At 45.1% G+C, this 20,221-nt stretch overlaps 1 protein-coding gene across 6 annotated transcripts in view; it reads left to right on the forward strand.

Annotated features, from left to right (window-relative positions):
- SYNE2 (spectrin repeat containing nuclear envelope protein 2) overlaps positions 1-20,221 on the forward strand; it is a 351,025-nt gene that overhangs the window by 207,342 nt on the left and 123,462 nt on the right. For all 6 annotated transcript variants that reach the window (XM_083167027.1, XM_083167022.1, XM_083167024.1 and 3 more), the window contains 8 exons: positions 7,473-7,655; positions 9,867-10,025; positions 11,410-11,487; positions 12,042-12,127; positions 12,724-12,883; positions 15,586-15,723; positions 17,687-17,824; positions 19,000-19,209. In XM_083167027.1, the coding sequence (XP_083023153.1) occupies positions 7,473-7,655; positions 9,867-10,025; positions 11,410-11,487; positions 12,042-12,127; positions 12,724-12,883; positions 15,586-15,723; positions 17,687-17,824; positions 19,000-19,209 (1,152 nt within the window). The remainder of the gene's footprint in view (positions 1-7,472; positions 7,656-9,866; positions 10,026-11,409; positions 11,488-12,041; positions 12,128-12,723; positions 12,884-15,585; positions 15,724-17,686; positions 17,825-18,999; positions 19,210-20,221) is intronic.

Here is a 20,221-nt window from a genome sequence, read left to right on the forward strand (position 1 = left end):
CGCTTTTTGGGATGGGGTCTGGGGTAGCCTCCGCACTACGGAGCCCACTCTACCAGCATCCTCGCCCTCTATGTGTATGTTTGCCCTAGATCTTGCAGAACTTTGTACCCCGGATATTTATAAATATGTGCTATGTTTGGTTACGCTGGCAAAGGTCATAGTGGCATGCAATTGGTTTGCTACATCTTCCCCTAGCCACCGGCATTGGTGCGCGCTGGTTAATCAAGTCTCGGAGCATGAGCGGTTTGTCTTCCGGCTGAGAGACACCCTCCCAAGATATTATTCCAAATGGAACAGGTGGAATGACTCTGTGCTGGCTTTGGCCTCCCCCCCCAACCTAGTGGAATTCAGATCCCCCTTTGCTCCCCTACGACCATTGCCAATTTTCCTTTGTGGACTTCAATTGACAGTGTACACTCTAATCGTCTTTACCAAGCATTATTAACGGTACAAAGAATCAAGTCGAGTGTTACACTTCATAGTAACCATAGTCTATGAATAATTTGCTGTTTACAAATAGATGCGTCAGTCCACATAACAAATAAGAGACCAAACAATGTGAATTTTTGTTTATGTTTCTTTTCTTTTGCTTTTTTTATTTCTGTTTAGTCATGGTTCCATATGTATAGCATTAATACATTGCATTACATGTATCTGACATTCTGCTGACTTAAATACTTGTTGAAATGTACAAATTCATTGTCAAAAATCCAATGCTATGTTATGTAAGCTCTGACCTATAAGAAAAATCAATAAAAATTTACACAAGTTAAAAAAAAAAAAAAAAAAAAAAAAAAAATGCGGTAATGCGGTAAGAACTCTGTTATCTGGGTTTTTACTGCATTTTGGGATGCTCTAAGCAAATTCTGGCGATGCCCCATAGAAGTCTATGGGCTTCTAACGCGACCCCTTGCCACCCCGCACCGACCCCACCCCTCACCTGTGTACGGGCAGCACATAGCTGTGCTGCCCGGACCTGTGACCTCCTCCTCCCTGCACTGTACATCCTAGCAGCAGCTTCAGGCCAGGTAAGAGAGGGAGGGGGGGGAGCTGCCGAGAGCCGCCGGATCAACGCAGAAGACTCCTCTTAAGGCTGGTTTCACACACTCCGGCTCCTGCCGGACGCATTAGTTGTGAATGGACACTATTGTGTCCATTCACACGGGACGGCCACGGCCCGGCCGCACGGTTGCAGCCGGATCCCGCCCCTGGAAGGGACGGCTGCCGGGCTGTGGCCATCCCTTCCATGATAAACTAGTGTGTGCGGCACGGCTCCCTGGCCGTGCGGGATTTCACCGTCTGGCAGGAGCCGGAGTGTGTGAAACCGGCCTAACGCAAGAGCTGTCTTTTGTGATAATTATCGCATATGTTAGATCATATGTGAGAATTATGTTTGAGGTGGGCGGCGGTAAGGGGGCGCAGATGTAAAAGCACCCCTCCCCCCCCATAGGCCGAGATAATAAAATATAGGCCAGTGGTTCTCAAACTCTGTCCTCACAATCACGCACGGTTCACATTTTCCAGGTCACTCGGTAGGTGCACAGGTGTATTCATGACACATTTTAAAAGATCTACAGGTGGAGCTAATTACTTCACTTCTGATTCTGTGAGGAGACCTGCAAAACATGCGCTGTGTGGGGTCCCGAGGACCGAGTTTGAGAGCCTGTGAAATAGGCAATGTAAGCGCAGAGGAGGCTTAGGGATAAATGGCTGATTTCTAGGAATAGCTATTATATGTATTTAAAAAAGATTTAGTTTTTCTTAAGGATATTGTGAATACCGCTGTGCATTTTCATTGAAATGTGTGGGTGATACTATTTTACTACAACTTCATTTACTATTCAGTCTCTGCTGATATTCCCCGACAGGAGAAATATCGGCACTCGCCTGTTCAATGCTGCCGTTTTTGACAATCAGCAGCGATTTTTGCAATTCCTGGCTGGCGATACCCCATAGAAGTCAATGGGCTTCTTTTCTCGACCCCCACTGCTGCACACTGCCCCCACCGCTCCCCCTCACCTGATGTCAAGGCTGCCTCCTACTGTCCAGTGAACTCCTCCTCCCTAGCACTGTACTTCCTCTTTCGGGGGCAGGGAGGAGGAGTAGAGGAGGAGCCAGGGGCGGATTTAGGGAGGAGGGCGCCCCTAGGCACAACAATAATGTTTACTAAGTAGGACAGTTTATAGGGGCAGTATCTGCATGTCCTATCCATTTACACTCTATTTAAGATGGAATATGATACAGTACAGTGGATATTTTGCAGTTATTGGTACATTTTGGGCTGAAAGTACTATCACAGGCATCCAAGTGCCACCCCCAAACATGTGCCGCCCCTAGGCCGGTGCCTCACGTGCCTAATGGGAAATTCGGCTCTGGGAGGAGCCAGTGGAGTTCCTGCAAGGGAGAGCTGCTGGTGACCCGCTGACACGTTGCCAGCTCTTATCGCATATCTTAGTGCAGTTCTTATTGATGCGGTAGCCGACGATATGCGGTGGCAAATGTTAGTGCATCCACTCCTTCAATCTAAAAGGGTAATAACTGGACAAAAATAGTGTATGCCTATGTGATACACAGACCATATCTGGATATAATTAAACATGCCGCGGATGCTTTCATTTACAACAGAAGTAAAAGTAAAACCTAAGATAGCAGCATTATTTTAAGAGGCGTGACCTTGGTCCTATGATCCTACTGGCAGGGACGAGGTTAATGGGGATCTGTCTTAGCGGATTGAGAGCTTTCACTCCCATTGCGACTTAAGGAGGAAGGTTCTCCCAATAAAGCACAGCTAAAAGCCAGCTCTTGCTTTTGTTCCTACTGAAACCAAATTGTGTCAACAGAGACATCTTGACATGGGCACCATAAAATTATTTTATTTTTTTCCCCTGGAAATGGATGTGCTAACAAGATCATCTGGAAACATGATAAGGATGCTTCATCTTGGTGTACAGAGAAGACTGGGGATAAGGGATGGAAGTTTCTACCTGTTTAACAAGATCATTGTGACATGCATCTGTACTGTACAATTTAATACCCTCCTTAATGTATCAATAGGAAGCTCTGACAAAACACTTTTCAGAGCCTATTTGTTGCAGGGCTGCTCCGTGTGTTCATTACTGACTCGTGTTCCTCTGCTTTCAGTAGATTCAGAGATCACCTCTGTAAAGGTTCATGCACACGGGGTGATTTCTGCTAGCCTATATACAGTACTGAGCGATGCAGGCTAGCGAAATTGCCCTCGTCCTTCCCGGGGGCCTAGATCGCCCATACATACGTAGCGATGTGTGTGTGGGCGATCTGTGCTAATCAATGTTCTCTAGGGAGATTTGGCTAGATCTTGGCTACAAATGGCAACGTGCGGAACTACAATTGGTGCAACAAGTGCAGTGTACCAGGGCCCTGCCTCCCTGTGTCCGCCCCTCGGTCAGCCCCTCTGTCAGCCGCCGCCCCTCCGTGTCAGCCGCGGTTCAATGTTGACACCTGAGCATGTGCACCCCAATTAGTGTAGTGCGTACTTCGCAGTGTGCGCTGAGTGATCTGTAATGGTTGGCGTTCTCCGGTGAGAGCACTGGCGATCAGACTAGATTTATCATGCGTGTGTGATCTACATCGCCCGGCGATAGTGACACGCAGGTCTGCTCATCGCTTTTGCTATGGCCCCTACACACGGACCAAATTGCTATGTGTGTCTAGTTTTGTATATAAGGCCAGCTCTGCAAAGTAGGCAAAATGCGCTTTTTCTCAGGATGCATTATTACAACCAGCTCAGCATAAGTCCCGACATTGTGACAATACTGTACATCCTACCTGCTATGAAGCTTTTCTTGATTAGAGCTAAACAAGGGACAACCCCAATAAAGTGAATCAGCAAATTCTGTTGTTATTATTATTATTATTATTATTACCAGTTTCTTATACAGCGCACACATATTCCGCAGCACTTTACAGAGAATATTTGAACATTCACATCAGACCCTGCCCCAGTGGAGCTTACAATCTATATTCCCTACCACATGTACACGCACACACAGACATTCTAGGGTTAATTTTGTTGGCAGCCAATTAGCCTACCAGTATATTTTTGGATTGTGGGAGGAAACCAGAGTACCCGGAGGAAACCCACGCAAGCACGGGGAGAATATACAAACTCCACAAAGTTAGGGCCATGGTGGGACTTGAACCCATGACCTCAGTGCAGCACTGTGAGGCAGTAATGCTAACCATTACACCATGACTCAGAACTGGGCATAGTATGACCAGGCACCACCCTGGGTCACCCATGTAAGAATCAAATACTGAACTGAGCATGTCGATGAGACAAATGTTTTAATTATTCATGTATAAGGGAGGGAGACCTGCAAGACTTCCACTTCCTATCTCTGTCTGAGGCCAGGCTGAGCTCATTGGAGTTTCACCTAGTTAATGATTACAAGTACTTGCAGCGTTTGCATTACCAGTCTCAGTGCTATCCTTTTCCATACTGTATTAGATAGTTACTGCATACAAGATTTCCGTTTGCCTAACCTCTGCATGTTGTGACAGAGCCTTTTGTGGGTAAAAGCTTTGCAGTACAGAACGACTGTACCCTGTCTCGTACTTGCTACTGAACTGTAGAAGAGAATAGAGGCTCAAACAGTTGGTTTCTTTTTTTTGGCTTCTGCCTTTGTCCTGGCCGCAACAATCCAGTTCAGCCACTTTTTTTTTGTTTTTTTTATAAAATCTATTCAAGCATGAATGAAGATTGTAAAAGATAATTGTGAGTATGTATTACATAAGAATAGAAGACAATGTGTTGGTGCATGACATAACTAGTTACTTGACTGTCAAATGGCGGCTTCTGAAATGTACTTTCACTTTGAGCTGTGACCGTTTTAGCCCACAAATCCCCCCCCCCCCCCCAGCCCCAGTGCCTATCTACTTCTACCTCTACTCTCTGTCTTTGCAGCACTCTCTCTCTTTCCATATCCAGCAAGTTTGAAACCGACCAGTGTCCCTGCAAAAATTGCTTTCACTTTCTGTTATGACATCAGTTAGCACGCAAAGGAGTAATTTGTCCATCGAGTTGCCCCTATTGGTTAGTGGCGGTACTTCACTGTGCGACCCTGCATGTGTGGTCTGTTCAGATTGCAGCAGCGAACCAGCAATATTGCCGGTTTGCTGACATCTTGTGGGGGCGTGGAGGAGCATCGGCGCTTAGAGCTGGCGCTGCTCCAAGCGCTGCCTCCTCCATAGTGTGAACGGGAAACAGGTCGGTCGACCCATTTTAACCCGTTCACACCACACAGCAACACGGCAACGAACCAGTAAGAACTCTGCTTTTTACCTGGTTAGGATTGCTGTGTTGCTTCCGGTTAGCTGTAATTCACATTACACTAATTACTGGGTCGAACCGGCAAGAAACCGGCTTGTACCCGGTAATTAGCTGTCCGCTGTGAAAGGGGTATTGGTGGGCGTGTTATGGGTTTGTCACAAGGGTGCCTGTGAAAGCAACTGTGCTCCACCCCCCTCCACACACATACACGCAATCAAAACTTAAAGGTGTGACTTCCCATGGAAGGGGCATGGCCATATAATAGTACAGATTCACATTACACCACATAGTAGTGTCCATTATTCACATTACAACACACAGTAGTGTCCATTATTCACATTACACCACACAGTAGTGTCCATGCTTCACATTACACGTGTACATATTTCATCAGGTAGAGCCCCTTCTGTAGTTTCCTGCACTATTTTTGTGTTTTATAAGACACCAGCATATTATATAGTGAGTCACAGGAATAAAACGAAAATAAATAATAGCCATACACAGAAAGATATGGAATACAAGAAGTGTATGCGTAGATTTACTTTGAATCTAAATAAAACAATAAATATAGAGGATACAAATAACTCGACTGTCAGTTTCCCAAACACTTCTAAAATAACAAAGTTTCCAGTAAACACGTAAAAGATATCTTGTGACATTTGCAAAAAAACAAGACACAAATACAACCAGTCTATAAAAAAAATGTAATTGAATATGCACAAAAACTGCAGGAGATAGTCACCTTCCTCCTCGGCTCATCGCTGCTCCTGGAGGTTGGGTATGGGAAATTTGTATGGTCAGGTAGAGGCAGCTTCCCCACTTAGTGCTGATGCTGGTAGGGGAGTGGCCGATGGAGCTGGTGGTCCGTGCAAAATAGACTTTGTTCCGTCCCCAGGTGATCGGTGCTGTGTGCAAGGCACACTTGACACTGGTGTGGATCATTTGGTTGAGAGACATTAGGCCAACACCATTAGGTTGACATGGGTCTAGGTCAACAGGTCATTAGGTCGACACAATCATTAGGTCGATATGAGTAAAGTCGGCAGTCAAAAGGTCGACATGGGGTTTTTCACCGTTTTTTTCTTTAGACAACATGTCGTCATGGACACTGAAACGTAGCACCACGTCCCCTCCCCTTCGGACATGGAGCAATATCTTATTCTCCCTTCACGCCCTAGTGGATGGTAGGGCATGAAATACGGCCTGTTAGCTAAAAAAAAAAAACAGTGAAAAACCCCATGTCGACCTTTTGACTGTCGACTTTGCCCATGTCGACCTAATGTTTGTGTCGACCTAAACCTATGTTGACCTATCAGAATGTCTACCTAATGACGTCGACCAACTTGCTGTAGACCAAATAACCGTTTCCCCTTGACACACCGCTATTTACGGCTCTGGTGGGTATCACTAAAGGTGCCCATACACTGCTGCGACGTCTCGCAGCAGTGTTCGGACACCCGATACCCTTACAGTTGCCGGGACCGACTGCATGTCAGGTAGAGGCGATTTGGTCCGATTTAACGGGCCGATTAGTCGCAATCGGCCGAAATCTGACCAAATCGCATCAGTGTATGGGCAGCTTAAGAGTGGGTGTCTCAGGCCATGCACATGCAGCCACACGGGTGTCCACAAGGGAAGGAGTTTGGGGGGGGCATTTGCAAAAAATTGCAGACAGGAGACCGCCAATTGACGCATCTGCGTGTGACTCTGAATGAGGCCCTCTGCGGGGCTCTTGAGCTCATTCAATGCTCTGATCACCAAGTTCTCTTGTTCTATAGTTTACTTTGACTTTAGTAGAAGCAGCCAAACTATTACCATTGGACAAATCGTATAGGTAAAACAGGGTTTGTGTGTCGTTAATATGAACTTTAGTACTAGTGTGTGTGCTTGTTAATAAGGTGTCAGTGAATCGGTTAAACCTGGTTGAGTTTGCTTTCTGTGTGCTAAAAAAAAATTGCCTGAGCAAACGCAGATTAGCTGCCAGGGAGCCTGTTGACATTAGATCACATGAGATGTTTTCTTCTGCCTCTACACATGGGAATAAGTCTGTTCCTCTGTATGTACGTGTACGTTTCTACTTATGCTGCCTGTAATAGTTCATGCTTGTTTGCATTCTCCGGGCAACTCTCATGTGCTGCACCTCTTGTGGTTTTTCATGCAGGAACACCTGGAAGATGCCGGCACAACGCTGGCTGACGTGAGGCCTGAAATGATTCTAGGTGACTGTCTGGGGAAGGTAATAGAGGTGGAGCTTTGGCTGCAGAAGGTGAATCTATTACTGGCAGAGCATAAACAGGACCCAGCTATGTTGCAGAACTTGGAAGAGCAGCTTACAGACTGTCAGGTAAGATGAAGAGCGGTCAAAGGTCACAGTCTGATCTCTAATGTCAGGGCCTAAAAGGGAACCTTGCGAATTAAAACTTTGTAGTACATTGGGAACATAAAAATGAGCCAGTGCACCATGCCCGGTATTTATACTGCAAATGCTTACAGCGGTTATCTGTCCTATTCTTACTTACATTCTATGAAAAGCAAAGTTCACAGTAACCAAAACATGTGCTAGCTAGAAAATGTCTTACATCCCAGCATGCCGTGCCATGTGCTATTAGGGCATGTAAATACTATGGCAGGGCGTGCTGATCTGCGTCTGGTTTTGCATGTCGAATACACCTACCTGTCATTTTTCAAACCCAGACTGTGACACGTTAGAAGCTGATTGGTTGGTACTTTATCACTCTCCATTTTATCACCTTTCAAGCTTAGTACGTCGGGCCTGTTGACGGTTCCTTCCATGCAGGGCTGGTGTAAGGTTTCTCGGCACCCTAGGCAAAGCTTCAGTCTATTGATTGGACTTGTACTGTGTAACATGGCACATTGATAGGCCAAGCCTATTGGTAGCCTATAGACAATGGTCGCCTGGTTTCAAGATACTCCAATCTCTTATGTCTGTCCATAACTTTTTAAGATCGGCAATCCCTTGAGCCTGCATGACGGGCATGACATAGATTTGATCAAAAAGTTACCATCCACTTGGTCTGTCTACAAAAATGATTGCACTTCTCACCCCAAATAATTGCAGTTGTAGGAGGACTTACAGCTTCCTAAGTCCCATTTATTGATCGGTTTCTGGGGAGCGTTTCCCAGTGTCAGATTGGCTTCCAAAAATTGTACAAAGGGCCTAATAATTCTAGGTATTATAAGTATCACTTCTCCAGAATGCTCTGGACCAGAAGTATTTTGGTTAACGGATTATACCGTTTTTTGGTATTTTTATATTTCAATGTGGTCTGGTGAGGATGGGACCCATGTGGGAACACAAAATGCATTTATGTTGTATAAGCACATCAAACACATGAAATACGCACAAATGTATTTTAATTGTGCATGAAACAAGGTTTCAAAACATAAAACAAAGTTTGTGTACTATCTCATTTTGGGGCAGATGTATTGGGGCAGATGTATTAAGCCATAACAAGAGATAAATGCAAGGATGATAAAGAGAGATAAACGTCCAGCCAATCAGCTCCTTACTGACTTTTTTCAAACACAACCTGTAACATGGCAGTTAGCAGGTGATTGGCTGGATGTTTACCTCTCCTTATCACACTTGCATTTATCTCGTGTTAAGGCTTAATACATCTGCCCCGTATACTGCACATATTTAGGGGCAGATGTATTAAGCTTTAACAAGAGAAAAATGCAAGGGTGATAAGGAGAGATAAACGTCCAGCCAATCACCTGCTAACTGCCATGTTACAGGCTGTGTTTGAAAAAAGTCAGTAAGGAGCTGATTGGCTGGACGTTTATCTCTCCTTATCACACTTGCATTTATCTCTTGTTAAGGCTTAATACATCTGCCTCTTAGTGCCAGTTACAGATCAGGCCACAGTAGTGCCAGTTATAGATCCTGTCCCTAGTAGTGCCAGGATCAGATCCCCAGTAGTGCCAGTTACAGATCAGATCCCCAGTAGTGCCAGTTACAGATCAGATCCCCAGTTGTGCCGGTTGCAGATCCTGTCCAGAGTAGTGCCGGTTGCAGATCCTGTCCCCAGTAGTGCCGGTTGCAGATCCTGTCCCCATCTCCCTGTTTTCAGTGTCCCACATTAGAATGAAAAATATGACTTGTAAAACATTTCCACCATTACATTTCTGATAGTTGTTAAATAACTTTATATAGTTTATTTAAGTTCATTGTGAATTAAAGTGGATCTATTGCATCAGCGATAGGGAACCTTTGGCCCTCCAGCTGTTGAACTACACATCCCAGCATGCCCTACAACCGTTTTAGCATGCATGGCCAAAAAACAAATCTGTAGCAGGGCATTCTGGGGTGTGTAGTTAAACATCTAGGGGGACAAAGGGTTCCAATCCCTGTATTAAATAATCATGTGAAGATTGATGCACAGAAAAGTGTTTGTAACCAGCAAAAATTACATTTATAATATGGTTGCCAGGAGTTACTACACTTTTTCCAGCATAAATGTCATGAACGTTTAACCTAAAACTCAATGTGAGAAAATAACAATATTGTTTTTGTTTGTTTTTGTTTTATCAGAATATTTTACAAGAAACAGAAAATAAAATTAACTCCTTGCTAAAAGACGACAATTCCAGGAGCCAGGGAAAGGACGCTCTGTCAGAGGAGGCGGAGTCCTTAACGCTAAGGTTGAAGGCTCTTAAAGTCCGTTTGCAACATGTGCAAGCAATGCTGCAGGTATTAATATGTATTATTAACTTTTATTCTAAGGCTTTACAAGGTGTTTGCAGCACTGTGCAAGGTATTTATAGTACACCATAGTAAGGCACCCAAACATATAGTAAATACAATATACAATGATAGATCAAAACTCAAGTTTAAATTTCCGAGCAACACATCACAGGCAGGGTAGGACAGATGCTGGGGTGGGACCACTCTGAGGCTGGCAGCAGCATTCAGTGCTCAATGATCATCCACCCAACAAACAAACCAATCAAAGTAACTGACTGGGAGGACAAACGGGAGCAGAGGGAGCGGTGTACTGGTGACATAGGTAATGCTAGGGAAGGTCAGCAATGCGGAGGGCTCAGCACATAAAGGCCCACATGCTAAGAGAAAGGGAAGAACAGGTGGAAGGGGGACAGGTAAGAATATATAGTAGTGGGTTAGAGAAGAGGTGTTGGGTTATTAGAATGGCTGATGCACCTAAATAAAATGTACATGGATAGGGCGCCTCAAAGCTAGGGAGAAATGGCTGACTGGGTAAGGGAGTGATTTCCAGAGGATGGGGGCATGTCCAGCAAAAACTTAGAGGTGAGCGTAAGATGAAACGACCAGTGTGGGGGCAAGGCACTGTTCAGAGAAGAAACGGATGGGGCTAGAGGGTGCAGAGATAGTTTATGTAATGTATGGGGGGGGGGGGGTTTATGGCTTTGTGGGTGAAGGTTAGTAGCTTGAACTGGATTCTGAGCAGGATAGGAACCAGTAGAGCAGGCTGTATAGGGGGGAGGCAGAAGTCCTGCAACCCCCTTCCCCACAGCCCGGTCGGCCATTACATGTAGTAGAAAGGGTGGGTTGGAGCTGCTGCACATGCCCAGTGGCAACGGGGTTTCCTACCAGAGTGGTGTGTGTGTGTGTGCGTACGTGCGCACGCGCGCGCGCGTGTGTGTGTCTGTGTGTTCACTCATTACAACACAGAGAGAATCTGGTAATTGGCTTACCGTGATCATTGGGCCTGCATATGCCTGGTGTACTGTATTACATATACTGCACTGTGTTTGGGGGGCAGACTACAGATTGGTACATGCTAATTATGCTTCCTTCATGGTCTGGCTACAATCACTGTAAACTCCAATATTTGGAAACCTCCTTCCCTTAAACCGGTGTTTATAGGAGCGTGAATATATGTTGCTGACCCAATTTAAGACTCATTTGTTATTCCACTGAGACGCACAGGTGACCGGTACACATTAGTGTACAATATATTGAATGTGCAATTTTATCTCATAACGGAACCTGTTGGGGAGCACTAGGGTTTATTATATACATGATGACAATCCTAGAACAGGAGAAGCAATGCTTTGTTCACTGGATGTCTCTAACATGGACACCTGTTTTATAGCCTCATAATGGAGTGAAAGTGGAGAAGTCACAGCCCCCATCAACGTTTACAGCTGCCAGGCCTGATAATAAATCTGATGTAAGTTGTTGTTACTTGTAACATTCAAATATGTTTTCTATAGTGCTCTAAAGAGCAGTTTTTGTTGTACAAAGGGTCTGATTCGGAGATCATTTTGCAAGTGGGATTTGGGAAAATTTTTATTTATATATATATATATATATATATATATATATATATATATATATATAAACAGTCGCCCCATACACACTGGGATATGGTCACTCAGCGACCATATCCCTGGCGATAATGGCTGAAATCGCCCCATGTGTACTGGGCCTTAGTGGTAGGTCTAGTTTGTAATTTAATACATTTTATTTTTTTGATACATTTTTTCAATAACTGGATTTATGTTTGTCCCATGGTTCGCATGTTCCATTCATCTCTACGGTTTAGATTTACTAAAGCTTTTAAAACTGACAAGTCTTAGGGGGGTATTCAATCCGGGATCGGAACGCCATGACAATCAGAACCCTGGGCCTTTCTGGTTCTTCTGACCGTAACTCTAGTTGTTAAACTACAATATTGTTGTTAGAGTAACCCGTCACGTTGATCTCCTTATTCTCTTCCTCTAGGTTATTAGCACAGAGACTACAAATGTAAAATATCCAGCAGAGAAGCGGTTACCAAATGAAGAGATTAGCACGCCGGAGCAATCCAGGTACCACACGTTGCATTGGTTGATTATGGGTCACATTGTGTTTCATAGAGGAAGGAGCCAGCGGTGCAGCATTAGGGGTAGCAGCTGTTTACATTGCAAAATCATGGCCCTAGAAAATCCAAGCGCCCTTGTTTCAATTGTTATAATTTTGCTTTGGTTCCCCTTCAAAGTCCTCCCTCATCCCAGTGATGCTGCGTAGAGGGACCATGTGATCAGATTCTGACTGCTGAAGACATAAGTACTTGTACCCTGCACTATAACTATTACTAGCACTGATGGAGGTTATTGAGTGAGCTAGGCAGCCAATCACCAATCATTTATAAAGCCGCATTATATCATTATCCAGTTATAATGCAGGATGCGAGTGCGCCTGGAAATCTCTGCATCTAGTAGTGTGAGCAGGAATGGTTATTGTGGTGCGAGGGGTTCGGACTTTCAGACTTTAGTACCTGGGACCTATGTTAAATATGATATTATAACTGGATACATTTAAAATCATTATCACATTGCAGGGAGGGGGTGGAGGGGGGAGGTTTTAACAAGCCTTGGAGAGAGATCAAGTACAAATGTTTATCATGCTGGTTTGGTTTTTGCAGACCTGCTGCCGAGGGGACAGCATCAACCCCTACCAAGCATTTGGGTAAAACACCTTTGTCTGTGATTGATGATATTACCTGGAGCAAGTGGCAATATCTTCAGAAGGAGCTATCCTACAGGACGAAGGCTGCGTTCCGCAAACATGCTGATGAGCCGGAAGTAAGTGGTTCCTCAGGCTGTATGTGCGACTGTTACCATGTGGGGAAGCTGACGTTTCTTGTTGCGTTCTGTATAATGTAATATCAGCAATAGACCAATACAAATAAGACTGTGCCTTTATACAGCTACCAAGTGCAGTTCTCTCAGTAATTCGAGAGAATAGAGTATACTGTATTTTAAATATATATTAAATATATACACCATGCTGCACATTATTCCTATATATGAGTAAAACGCCCAGTTTAGCCTGGGGACTGATCAGCAGTTTTCCACTCCAAACCAAGGCGCGTGTTCTGTAACTAGGTAGGCGCATCGTGTCAAAATGACTTGTACTTGCTCTTGTGTGGGGACCACGGCTGACCTGAGTGACCGGAAAAGAGGAGCTATGCACAGATAATGAGCCTTAAACACTGGATCTGTACAGTCTACAGAGCGGTCCATTACTTATAGGTCCAGTTGAACAAATGTGTTTCCAGGGTAAACTGCTTGTATAGCATTACACCAGGGGGGTCAGCCATTGCAATGGATCTGGGAAGGAGCTGATTTATTTATTTATTTACAGTTTCTTATATAGCGCAGCAGATTCCGTTGCACTTTACAATAATAGACAGTGATAGAACAAACTGGGTAACAGTGACTTGGAGGTAGGAGGGCCCTGCTGCAAGCTTACAATCTATAGGGACATAGGAGGGAAACACAAGGACAGGCACCAGTAATAGCATAGCAGTCCCACCAAGTTACAAGTCCAGAAGGGAAGCTATATAATACATAAGTGCCTCAGGGGGTTATGTGAGAGTCTTATTGTGCGTGGAAGGGCATTCCATAGGGTGGGAGCAGCCCAATGAATGTCCTGTAATAGTGATTGGGAGCTAGTGATCCGTGCAGAAGAGAGACGCAGATCTTGTGCAGAGCGGAGTGGTCAAGTTGGGAGCTATTTTGAGATAAGCAAATAGATATATGCTGGTGCAGTATGGTTAATGGCTTTATATGCAAGTAGAAGCATGGCAAAACGGATCAGCAGATGATGAGCGTCTTGCTAGGAAGATCAGCCTAGCTGCAGCATTTATAATGGATTGCAGAGACGAGAGTCTGTTCTTGGGAAGACCAGTTAGGAGACTATTGCAATAATCAATGCGGGATATAATGAGTGCATGGATAAGAGATTAAGTAATGTCTTGTGTGAGATAGGGTCATATTTTGGATATGTTTTATAGATGCATGTACAGATGGAGCCGGCTTAAACTTTGCACGGGCTGGCAATTCTTTCGCCAGCTGCCGGCACCCGCCATGGGGGCGCACGAGACGCTCGCACGCCCCGTGGCAACGGAGCTTCCACCGGGTCCCCGCCGCCACCAGTCCCCCACACCGCCCCTAACCCTGCCCGTCTCCCTGAAGCGGCGATGCGTAGGATGCCGCTACCCTGCCAACGGAGGATTGCGACGCGTGTCCCAGTTCAGTGTAGCCCCTGTCCACCGGCGAGGGGAGGCTTTGGCGAGCCCCAGCCATAGATGACAGGGGCTACATCTGTAACATGATTTGGAGAAAGATTGAATGTGGGGAACAAAGGACCGAGGATGACCCCTAGGCAGCAAGCCTTTGGAGTAGGATAGATTGTTGAGTTTTCAACAGTTAAGAAGATATCAGGATGGTAACTGCTCTTGGCTGGTGGGAATATAATGAATTCAGTTTTGGAAATATTGAGTTTGAGGTGGTGAGAAGACATCCAGGATGAGATGGCAGAGAGGCATTCAGAGTCCACTGATTGGGCAGAGTCTCTGGGGTTGATTGATAGATTTGAGTATCATCAGCTTACAGGTGATACTGAAATCATTTAGCAGTGACCATATCATTCACTACTTTAGTCAGTGTTGTCTCAGTGGAGTGTTGGGAATGAAAGTCTGACTGAAGTGGGTCTAATAGGTTGTGAGAGTTCAGAAAGTGTGTGAGGTGAGAGCAGACAAGTCTCTCGAGTAGCTTGGAGAGGCATGGGAGCTAAGAGATAGGACGGTAATTAGAGAGAGTCAGGGTCAGAATTGTGTTTTTTTCAGAATAGGAGTAATCCCTGCATGTTTGAACAGAGATTGCAGATTTTAGGTACTGTAAGGTTGGGATAATCACAGGAAATAGAGCAGTGATGGCTAACCTTGACACTCCAGTTTTTGTTGAACTACACATACCAGCATGCCCTGCATCAGTTTTAACATGGCCAAATAGTAAAACTGTAGCAGGGCATGCTGGGATGTGTAGTTCAACAACAGCTGGAGTGTTAAGGTTAGCCATTACTGCGATAGAGTTTTAATGACTTGTTATGATTATTCTGTTACTTGTCACTGTGTTATGCAAGGTACAAGGGGTGCCACTGCTGTCTCTTTGTGTTTGTATATTTATGTATATATATCCACCAGCATCCTATTATGTATTGGTCTTGTGATAATTTGACTAGAGATATGTCTGATATAAGAGATCAGTTTTGGCCTAGGTGCCCCACTACACCTCCTGAGGCTCACCACTTATATATATAAATGCTGCCATCTATATGAAAACTGTATAGATTGATAAACTCAGAACTAAATACAGACAACTAGAAGCCTTAAAAATGATTTTCACCCTTAACTTTTTGCTTATGAAGAATAATTCCTGAAGGTGTTTTCATCTGAAAAAATGCTTCGCTTATAATCATATTCTGTTTCTTCAAATATTAGGTTGCAAAGGAAATGAAGATCGGCTTTCTATTGAGATTGCCAGGGAGCACAGTAACATCACCACTTACAGAAGAATCACAGCATTTTCTGTCTCGTCTTAAAGCTCTGGATGAAGAATCCATGGATCCCCTTACTCAGGTATGAATACCATTTCCCAAGGTACCATTATGAAGAAATACTACAGTGACAAAATTGCTGTTAGTCTGGGCACAGGGTCAGTATTATGAAATTGGGCCTAATCAACTTTAGAGCCATAGGGGGTATTCATTCCCCCACCTTTATTTCCGACAGTGGAAATAGCGGTGGGTGGTTATTCAATGCTGTCTTTCCTGACAGCATTGAACAGGCATCTCGGCAAAACGAGCCCGACTTTAAAAGTAGTCTGGCTCATTTTGTCTAGAGCGGCTGTGGATTGTTGAGCTCGCCGATCCACGTCCTTTTCTCGCGGCCACGCACCCTTTTCAGCACTCGGCAGGCGGGACATTGAATCCCATCTGCCGATTTGCTGTTGAGCGCGGTGAGAACGAGCCAGGGTCACGGCTGTTGGGACTTTCCGATTGAATATACCCCATAGGCTGTATAAGGACAGTGATCAATAGGAAATTTTATTATAAGGGGTAAAAATATGTAGGGGAGATTTAGCAAAGCTTGAGAAAGATAAAGTGCAAACAAATGAGCATCTGTCATTTTACAGGCTGAGGGCGGGATGTTCTAACATCCGTACCCCAGGTCCGTCCCCCTTCGCCGCCCATTGCATACATAATTATCGCATATGCTCTAACATATGGGATAATTATGGCAAAGGACAGCTCTTGCGTTAAGAGCTGTCCTATGCGGTGATTCAGCAGGTCCCATCGGGACCCGGCGGCTAGCCCCTCCCTCCCTTACCCGGCACTGTGCTGCTGCGGCGGGGGGGCTGGCTCTTCTCATCCCTTCACCCGGAAAAAGGATCATAGTGCAGGGAGGAGGAGGTCACAAGTCCGGGCAGCACAGCTCTGTGCTAGTGCTACCCGAACACAGGTGAGGGGGGTCGGTGCGCGGTGGCGGTGGGTCGCGGGGGATATTTAGAGCATCCCAAAATGCTGTAAACCCCCATTTAGAGTTTCATTTTAAAATGTACAAAGCCCTGGATGCCAGGGCTCAGACAGCTGCTGCTACCCTATAGCTGAGAATACAACTACTATAAGAGAGAAACTCTACATTCTTGGGGATCAACCTTTACACCACTCATGTCAGGAACTTGAGAAATTCTAGCGGCGAGAGTCTCCATCATAGGGACAAAAATTAGCGTGGGTGATTAAGGGCAGCCCTGCTTCTGCCGTCATTGGGGCTAAATCAAAAAGACTTGAGTCTATCGGCGAGGACCACAGTTGAGGGTGGTAATATAGGCACTAACGCAATAATGGAATGAGCCTCCCATACCCACAGCCTTCAAAATGTGCCAAATATAGGACAAGCCAACCCTGGCAAAGGCCTTTTCAGTACCCAAGACCACCCTAATAGTGGGAAGGTCCAACTTACTAGCCAAATGTTAGCTGGTTGCCCTTCTCCAGAGGACTTATTAGGTATAAATCCAACCTGGCCTTGGTAAATGAAAGAAGGGATGACACGATTCAGTCAATTAGCTAGAATCTTGGCAAATAGTTTTAATAAAGTGACAGGTCTATAACATAGCTTCTCAGAGAATCTGGATCCCCTCTATGTTTTGGGACAACTATAATCTCTGGTCCTGGTCAAAATTAGAGCAAACTAAGAAAGAGTTGAAGAAGACGATGAGTATGGGCACGAGAAGCCCTACAGGTTTTTTTTTTGGTATCCGAGAACAGTGAGGCCATCAGGGGCAGAAGTTTTAAGGTTCTTGATGGATTGAGATATTTCTTCAGAGGTAATATCTTTATTCTGTGTAGACGAAGGTTAAGGAGATGAGAGATCAAGTAGTCAGTCCTTTTGGAGTGGAGGGAAAAACGGATCGAAAATGTGCAGGGCAAGAATATACAGTTAGGAATAATACTATCTAAGAATGTTACATTTCCTATAGGACTTTGATGGTTTCAGTTTCTCTTGTGTTATCGTTTTTTACAATCTGTATTTTTTTTTTTAGGAAAGTGCAAGGAATCTGCATGGAGCTCTGTTTGCCTGGTTGTGTTCAGTTTCCCAGTGGCTGCAGAATATAGAGGAGATGCTGGACAGGACTGCCCTGTCCAAAGAGGAGGCTTCTTCAGAGCTGGCCATGTGTGAGGTGAGCTGGTTTGTTGGCTTCTAGTAACTATCCTAAAAGGCCTACCCATTATCACTGTGTGTGGGTGCCTGTATATGGACCGTGGTTATAAGTCAGTATTTGCTTTACAACATTAGAGAATGGTAGTAGATCTTTGCCTCACATTTGCTGGAATATAGGGTTTTCCTTCAGCTCCAGTAACCAATTAACGGACAAAAAAAGATAATTACTTTTTTTTCTTTTCATTTGACTTTAATAGTGCATTTTTTAATATACAGAGATGGAGGGCACGGAGGCCTAGGATGTGACCATGTCAGGGAAAACGTAGATGGCTGCGGTCTCATTCCATGCGATGGTGCCAGTGAACTGGTTAAACCATCCTAAATAAGTAACTCACAGTTCAGTTGAGTGACTATGCAGACATTATTAAATGATTGCCTATTTCCTGGACCTATCGTGAGATCACTGGTGATAGGTCTAAAAGCCAAATGTTAGATGACATGCTTTGAAAACACATTGGGCCCTGCTTGCCACTGCATAATGGTGCCAACTGTGCTTTTGTGCAGCAAAGGCAGGGCCTGAGTTTGTAATTTGGGTCATCTATTCCAGTGGTTCTCAACCTTGGTCCTCAGGACCCCCCAACAGCGCACGTTTTCCAGGTCTCCAGAATCACAAGTGAAATAAATTGCTCCAACTGACATCTTTTAAAATGTCAGTGAATAATGAGTGCACCTTTGCACCTGCCGGGTGACCTGGAAAACGTGCACTGTTGGGGGGGGTCCTGAGGACCGAGGTTGAGAAACACTGATCTATTTCATGCCCACTTCTCAAATACATGTGGGAGTCATAAGTGTGCCCTACTGTGCAAGCATTGCTGTCATACAGGGAAGAACTATCACTGCCCAAGGACACGTGTGGCTTGGAGGGTGTCTGGAAGAGCAGAGCTGCACTGAGTGCACAAGGGGCCTTTGGAGCTGCCAGGGATGTCCTTAGGACTTTCCGACTGGTGCTCTACATACTGTACCAGAGCCAGCGGTCCTTTCCCCTAGGTGTGACATCATGTGTTTCGGGGACAGAGCCGGACGAGGCCACCATGCAGCCCCATTACATCGCTGGTCCCAGGAGTACTGCTTGCCTTCATATCCTTCCAGAGAGATTAGGCAAATTACTAACTGAACGTTCTGTTTTTCCTCTAGAAACTGGCGGGCGACTTACATACACTCTCAGAAGAAATGGGGTATAAAACTGGCATTCTTTTAAAACCTATTACCCATGAGGGTGAGCACACAGGTGTTTTAGCCCAGTGTTACAGTGACATAAGGAACTGGCTTATTCAGACTCGTATTACTGTGAAGTCTAGAGCCAAGCACATGGAAGCGGAACTGGAAAAACATAATAACTACCAGGTAATGCTAAATCATTCAGCGCATTTCTCTAAGAGACCAAACCTCTGACTGCTTGAATTTATAAATTCAGAATAATCTGAGTTTTGGAAAAGTTTAGTATTGGTGAGCCCTCTGTGTAGCCCTAACTCAGCAACTATACTGAGAAGGGTGTTATACGGCTGTTTAATTTCACCCCAAATAGGTGTATTGTGTTTGCCACTAGGTCTACAAGCATTAGGTCGACATGCAGGAAGGTCGACATGACTGTAGGTTGACACACTCATTAGGTTGACACAATTGTCAACAATTGTTTTTAAGCCAACATGTGCCGACAGGCGGTATTTCATGCCCTATCATCCACGAGGGCATGGTGGGTGAATAAAATAGTGCACGAAGCATGGTGAGCGGACAAGATGCTACGTTTCAGTGTCCATGTCCGCTGTGTCGAAGTTCGGAACAAATAAAATGTGAAAACCCCATTTCAACATTTTGACTGTCGACCTAATGACACTGTCGACTTAACCCAATGCGACCTACAGATGGAGCCCCTGTCATCTTTGCCCTTCGCTGACTCCATTGAACTGGTACGCACGTGCGTCTCATGCGCACAAGCGTCCCAGTCTCTGGGCTGCTGGGCAGCGGCACCCTGCCCGTCTGCTTCAGGGAGACGGGTTGGGGGGGGGGGATCAGGGCGGCGAGGAGAGACCGTCAGCTGTGGCGGGGGAGGCGGCGGATGTAGACAGGGAGCTCCGTTGCCACGGGGCGCACAAGCCCCCTGGCAGGAGCTGGCGGTAGCTGGCTATAGTTTTGCAAGCCCCTGCCTGAATGAGACAGGCTACATCTGTACAGTCATGTCGACCTTAATGCATGTCGACTATCTTGCTGTCTACCCAATGATCCCAACCCATCTACAATAACATGTTTACTCTTACAATTAACTCTACAATTAACATGGAGCATAACTGAAGTTCTTAGCACACATTTGCGCAAATATGTGGGCCCATCCACCGTGTCCAGGTGAACTTCATTAGAT

Source organism: Crinia signifera, chromosome 12 (assembly GCF_055691185.1).
Source record: "Crinia signifera chromosome 12, ASM5569118v1, whole genome shotgun sequence".
Taxonomy (NCBI): Eukaryota; Metazoa; Chordata; class Amphibia; order Anura; family Myobatrachidae; genus Crinia; species Crinia signifera.